This window comes from Coloeus monedula (genome assembly GCF_965178545.1).
Source record: "Coloeus monedula genome assembly, chromosome: 26".
NCBI classification, from domain to species: domain Eukaryota; kingdom Metazoa; phylum Chordata; class Aves; order Passeriformes; family Corvidae; genus Coloeus; species Coloeus monedula.
In genome coordinates, this window is record NC_138806.1 from 4,283,786 (window position 1) to 4,290,896 (window position 7,111).

A 7,111-nucleotide genomic window follows, 5' to 3' on the forward strand; every position below is an offset into this window, starting at 1 on the left:
TTTTATGGGGCATGGTCTGTATTGACTGCTTGATTTATTTTGTTTCCCAATGATAAATAGTCGACAGAAAGAAACAGCTTTTATCAGCTACCAGGTTTTTGTAAGCGTTCATCTGATACCGATCCAGCGTGACGCCTGGGGCATGTTAGAAAGCAGCAAGTGTGTTTCACCAGTGACCTTCCAAAGGAGTTATCAAGCCTGAGTGAAAGAAGACTGAACGAAAATTCCCCAAAGTTTCCTACTAAATTTTGTGGTGTTTTCTAGAAGTGCTTTTGCTAGTTTGCTGTTTTTTTAGGTTTTTTTTAATGGAACATGATTTGCTTATTTTGGGCTCTCTCTGTTGAACAGCCCCTGGCAGTGCACACACCTCAGGGCACTGACATTACAGGGGTCTTTAAGACAATTTTTTATCTTCAGGAGGGCTTGTCTGAACTTGTTTTCTGAGCCACCAGCCCTCGGAGACACAGGGATCTGGCAAGGTGCACAGACCATTAATCTGCCCAGCAGCAAAACAGAAGGGCTGTGGCAAAGGGCCAGGTTCAGTTTGAAACATGTTTCCAGAGTGGTGAACACCCACCCTTGTGCTCTGCTCAGCCTGGAGTGAGTGGCCGTGCCCAGAGTCAGCCTGTAGGGGCACAGCACAGCTGGACTCTGTCATTTCTTCCCTCCCAAGTGCACATCTCCAAGTGAAAAGGCTGCACATTCCCTGTGCCTGCATTAAGATCTCAACTGGAAATGTCAGAAATCCCCTTGGCTTATTCTAACGACTCCTGTGCGCCTTGGGTTATCTGAAATCCCCATCCTGAGTTCTAAGGTCAGTTTCTGTACTGTCAAAACTGTGCTAAAAACAATGCTCTCCTTATGATGCTTTTAGCAAACATATCAGTTTTCTTCTTTAAGCTTTATTTGAGGTCCCTGTGTTGTACAGAGAACAGGGTGCTCTGCAAACTCCCGGCAGCTGCCACACTCCTCACACACCCCATCCCCAGCAGGGCACACGGGCAGCTCATGCTTCCTCACACACCTCCCACATCTGCCTTCTCATGGTTGTACAGTGCAAGCAGGGCTGGAGGACTGAACTCCTGAATTTCACTGGCAATTTATTAGCTCTCTAATCTATTTCTGTTTCAGACTCCCACTTTAAATGAAGGATTAAGGTGACCCCTCTAAGTGTTTCTCACGCCTTATTTTTAAATATTACTCCATTTCCTAGTGCACATTGGCATTAAACACATGTATTGCTATCAGAACAGTGTTATCTTAAACCCATTCTCTTTACATTTTCCAAAGTAACAGGATCTTAGTCCTCCCACATCTCCTCTTTTAACTGAGTTATTTCAGTCTTGTGTTACCCTTCTGGACTATTTCACAACCATTAATAAATGTACTGTGCCCACTCTCCCTTGCACACCAATGGATGCTGATTGTTCCTCACACAACGCCATGAATAGATGCTTTTTGTATTAAAAATTTAGACTCCAAAATCTAAATTTTTAGTTCCAAGAAAAAATCAAGAATAAGAACATTTCAAATTCAATTCCAAAATTTTACAGGGAAAAAATACAGATAGAAAAGAAGGAATAACAGTGTGAGGAAGAGATGAGTATATTTTTCAACAAAAGGAGAATTTTGCTTAAACCTCATTTTTAGAAAAAGTTGATTTTCTGAATGTAGCCATGGTGAGCATTGTAAATAGGCAGGTGGGTGGGGCTGAACTCACTTTGTTTTTCCATTCTTAAATGTCAGAGAAGTAAACTCCAAGTTTCAGAACTATAGCCTGAAGAAAAAACATCATCTGATTCATGCCTTTTGTTTAATTAAAAAAGAAAGCCCAAGCCCCTGCGATGTGCTGCCAGCACTGCTTGTCAGGAATGTCATCATAGTTGGCCTCACCTCTAGGGAGGAGGAATTTTGGAGGGAGGGCTGCAGTGGGGTTTGTCTCCCAACACCCAATGATGAGGGTATAAAAGAGGCACCAAGGCAGTGAAGGCACAGCCTCTCTTCTCTTGTCAGGCTGCATAACTGACCTTTGCTCCTTCTTGTGCTACAGCCATGGCCACGTCCTTCATGAGCTCTTCCTCCACCTGCGGGGGTGGCTTTGGGGGTGCCGGGGGCAGCTGCTCTCGCCTGTCCTCTGTGCGCGCCGGAGGCACCTACCGGGCCCCGAGCATCCACGGCGGCTCCGGTGGCAGGGGCGTCTCCATCTCCTCGGCCAGGTACGTCTCCTCTGCAGGAGGAGGCTACGGCTTTGGGGGGGGCTATGGAGGAGGCTTTGGAGGGGGGGCAGCCTGCGGCTTTGGAGGGGGCTCTGGCTTTGGAGGGGGCTCTGGCTTTGGAGGTGGCGCAGGCTTTGGAGGTGGCGCAGGCTTCGGTGGAGGCTTTGACCTTGGTGGTGGCTTTGGTGGCGGCGATGGCCTTCTCTCTGGCAATGAGAAGATAACCATGCAGAACCTGAACGACCGGTTGGCTTCGTACCTGGACAAGGTACGAGCCCTGGAAGAGGCCAATTCAGATTTAGAAGTGAAAATCCGAGACTGGTACCAGAAACAAGCTCCCACCAGCCCCGCCCGCGACTACAGCAATTATTACAAGATAATTGAAGATCTCCGAGACAAGGTATGACATTTATCTGTAGAGGAGTTATAAGAAGGCAAGAGAATTATGGAACTGCATGTTCCATGTCTTTAAAATAAGACTGAATAATTACAAAAGAAATAGTGAATTCCTCATCCCAAATACATAGAGGTCCTGAGCATTCTAACAGAAAAGAGTAGCCTCTTCTCAATTTAAACACCAAATATCTTATCCTGACCATGTGATGTTTGTTGAAATTAAAATTATTGCAGTAAAAGTTAGCAAAATGTGTTTAGAGTTATCAATACATTTATTCAGTAATCAAATAGTAAAGAATGTGACAGGTATGCCTCAAAGGCTGGAAGGATAATTCTTCTGGCTACAGATAAGATTAGATGTTGTACAAACATATTTCCCTATTATGGTTCTAATCCATGTTGCACAGAGTATCACAGCCCTCTGGTTTGCTCATGGGATGTGGATCAGATATTTCCCCGTTATTCACAGGAACCTTTCTCTGTTTCTTAATTGTCAGATCCTTGCTGCTACCATTGACAATTCCCGGGTCATTTTGGAGATTGACAATGCCAGGCTGGCTGCCGATGACTTCAGACTGAAGTAAGTTCACCTGGAGCATATTTGTCTTCACTCTGCTTGTCTTCACTCTCTCAAAACAGGTTTTTCTTTAGTAACTTTGGATGCAAAAAACCCTGGCAAGCAGAATCAATTAACTAAGGACCAATTCAGAATATAAACCTGGCAGAACATGGTATTCAGATCACTGAGCTGTTTGCATAATCAGTTATAGCCCATGTCTTCATTTTTTTGTGATACTCAAATATTTTTAGTAGCCTGAATCACAGGAGAAAGAAGGCAGGAATAGGTGGGATTTTCACTTAGAAGGAACAGAGTGGCAGGAAGAGATTGCTGTGGGGCTGCAGCAGTTCTCTGCTGGAGTCTGAAATTTAGAGTAAGATGGGGCTTTTCCAGCTCCCAGCTCAGCAATACATCAGATGATAAAGGTCCCTGTGCAGCTGCTTTCCCTGCAGCAATGCACCTGCAGGTTTCTGTTTTCCCTCTTGTGTCCCAGGCAGCCATGGCCCATCTGTGCTTTCCTACACACCAAATCTGAGAGGACACTGCAAAACGCCTGTCCTGTGTGACAGTGTTTCTGTTGATGATGATCATCATTATTAGGTGAAATGTCATGTCCTCCTCAGCAACAAAATCACACGGCACTGTCTGTGCTTCCTTATGTCATAACTGGATAGTGGAAAAAAACACCTTTACTGCTTTTACACTTCTAAATCTGTACGTTTTCATCTACAGCCCACTGTTCCTCCTATATGTGATCATTTTATAGCTCTGCTGAATACAAACTCAGACATGTTCCAGTGCTTGTTTCTTTTTGGAACTGCAGGTATGAGAACGAGCTGTTCCTGCGCCAGAGCGTGGAGTCTGACATCAATGGCCTGCGCCGGGTCCTGGACGAGCTGACCCTGTCCAGAGCTGACTTGGAGATGCAGATTGAGACACTGAAAGAGGAGCTGGCTTATATGAAGAAGAACCACGAAGAGGTGAGAGTCCTGACAGTGCAGAGAGGAGATCGCTTCCCTTTGAAATGTATCTCTTGTAAACGAATCATATGTGTAAGTCACATGTAAATAGGTGTGTCATGTGTGAGTACACAGACAGTAGGGAAGCTGGTGCAATGAGGGAGAAAATGTGATAAATGTTTTACGTGTGTTCCATCTGTGATACTTGATAGCATAGGTACTGCATACCACAGCAGGGATCGCTGGGGGCAGGAACAGTGCGAGAGGAGAGTGCCTGATCTTTCTGTGTCCTCTGCCTTCTGCCCCTGCAGGAAATGAAAGAGTACTCCAACCAGCTGAGCGGAACAGTCAACGTGGAAATGGATGCAGTTCCTGGCATCGACCTGACCAGAGTTCTTGCTGAGATGAGGGAACAGTATGAAGCTCTGGCTGAGAAGAACCGTAAGGATGCTGAGGCCTGGTTCTTCACTCAGGTACGGTCACACCAATGAACAACACAGCAATGCACTGCCTCAGCATTACCGCCCCGGCAGGTCCCTACCTCCCTTTCTCAAAATAATTGGTTTTTTATCCACTTGTATGTGATTTTACACTTGTATTTCCTTTCAGACTGATGAACTGAACCGTGAAGTTGCCACCCACACCCAGCAGCTACAGACCAGCAAGTCAGAGATCACGGAACTGCGCCGCACCATGCAGGGCCTGGAGATCGAGCTCCAGTCGCAGCTCAGCATGGTACGGAGCTACCCCGAGCACATCACAAGGCACTGCCTCACACTCTACCCTTCCTCCCTTGCTGTCTTGCCTCTCCTCGACTCCCCCTCTGTGGGACAAACTTCATTCTAACCTGTTCTGACATTATTCCTCTTTAGAAAGCTGGGCTGGAGGCCAACCTGCGGGACACGGAAGGCCGATACTGCGCACAGCTGGCTCAGATCCAGGCCCTCATCACCAGTGTGGAGGAGCAGCTGAGCGAGCTCCGCTGTGACATGGAGCGCCAGAACCAGGAGTACAAAATGCTCATGGACATCAAGAGTCGCCTGGAGCAGGAGATCGCCACGTACCGCCAGCTGCTGGAGGGCCAGGACTCACAGTATGTCACTCTGTCCAAGTCCCGATGAGCAGATAAGGGTAACAACACACTCTGTGGAGCGGCAGCTGGGGCTGCCAGGCTGACTCCAGAGTGCTGAGTCACACTCCCTGCACACACAGCCTTTGGAGCACTGGCAAAGCAGGGGCCTGGCAAACTCTCCGGCGCTGCCATAACTCAAGCTAAATCTGCACATCAATGGTGTGGAGGATTTGAAAACATAAATGCCAGCATTTTGACCAGGATCAATTACAAAAGGCACCAGGCCCCATATATATGTGTCACTTAATCCTCTGGTTGCATTGGAATTAGAGCCTTCAGCCTGAGACAATATAAAATATAAAACTTGCTCCCAGTATTTCTTTAGTTCCTGGTTTTCTCTATTTGTGCACAGAGGAGAAAATACCCATCCTCACACACCAGTACCCCCAGCTAGAAAAGAGCTTGGTACAGACCCCAGCTTACTTCAGTAAAATCTACATTTTTGTGCCCATTTCTCATATCTGATCTGTACATGGAATTATTTTTGATTTCTGAGGAGAAATCAGCTCCTTATATAGTTTCTAGAAGAGGCATTCTGAGGAGAGGAGCAGTATAAGGAGACACTTCAGGACAAAGAACTGGTCTGACCACTGTTCCCATTCCCCCTCAAGTATATAGAGGTGGATTTCAAAGCTGAAAGTACCTTAACGCCACCTCTAGTAACAACACACCTCAGAACCAGCTATTGAGAGCAGGTACATGAAACCCTGGCTGTCCACACAAATTCCTAAATGGTTCAATGGTTTCAGGGCACAGGGTCAGGAATGGTCATTAATCAAATATTTCTTTTCTACAGGTTGTCAGGACTGAACCCCAAGGATGGTAAGAAACATTTTTATTTAATGAGGGGCTGAAACAAACAGGCAAAATAGGATTAAATAAACCTTTTAGCCTTGGATTTCTTCTTACTACCACAGATTCCATTCTCCCTACAATGGCTATGTTCTGTATCATGTAGAAACAAAAACATAATACTTCATTTTATGTGCATTTTTGAAACCAATAGATATCCAAAACGATTGCATGAACTGCTCATGGGATTCTAAAATACCCAAATCTCCCAAAGATTCCTAAGTTCCTCTGCTGATTCACATAACACACAAGATACTTCCAAATCTATATGTGATGTGCACTCTTAAGTTTTTCTGGATGAGGACCAGGAGGGAAAGTGCATAAGATGTAAAGGCAGTTCTGCCTTTGATATATGAAAGATCTTGTGAGGAAATGAGCAAACACAACCTCATTGTTCAGTTCCTCAGGCTCTTGGTGGGGCCTTATCATTTTTTGTTCCCTATTTAATTTTTTATTCCCCCTACAACAGCATTTGGGAGCGGTGGAAGAGTTCGCTCTGGCATGGAAGAGGATGGAAAATCTGGTTCTACCCGTGACAGGAGATTCTAATACAGAAATACCAAATCCCCACATGGACCCAGTGCAGCCTGGCTAATGCTGAGAGAGAGAGCCTTTCACTTCCCCAAATCACAAGAATGTATACAAGAATGTCTTTCCTTAGATTTGCTCTGCCTTTGTATGTGAGCATTGGCTCACTGGGTCGGAGATGCCAAGCCTGTTTTCTGCTGGTGCTCTATTGTGTCCTAACAATAAAGTTTCTGTTCTGCTTCTGCAAATAAATCCAGTCTAATGGTGGTTTTTGGAGCCATTGTGGCACTGCCACACAGTCCATAGGCCCTCCCAGCATGGGCTGCTGGAACCCAACCAAGGGATACTCTGGGAATGTCAACAGCAATAACAACCATAACTATAAAAATAGTAATAAAGATGGTGATGAATGGACAGATAAAGTACCATTAGATTCTGCCAGCCACCTGAAGCTGGTATCAGTTAAAAA

General features: G+C 45.6%; 1 protein-coding gene across 1 annotated transcript; it reads left to right on the top strand.

Annotated features, from left to right (window-relative positions):
* Positions 1-2,052: 2,052 nt before the first annotated feature.
* Positions 2,053-6,663, top strand: LOC309582306 (keratin, type I cytoskeletal 19-like; the record flags this gene model as incomplete). Its single annotated transcript, XM_082297384.1, has 8 exons — positions 2,053-2,616; positions 3,110-3,192; positions 3,995-4,151; positions 4,442-4,603; positions 4,740-4,865; positions 5,003-5,223; positions 6,059-6,084; positions 6,584-6,663. 8 exons carry the CDS (start codon positions 2,053-2,055, stop codon positions 6,661-6,663), a joined length of 1,419 nt encoding a protein of 472 aa, XP_082153510.1.
* Positions 6,664-7,111: the final 448 nt, after the last annotated feature.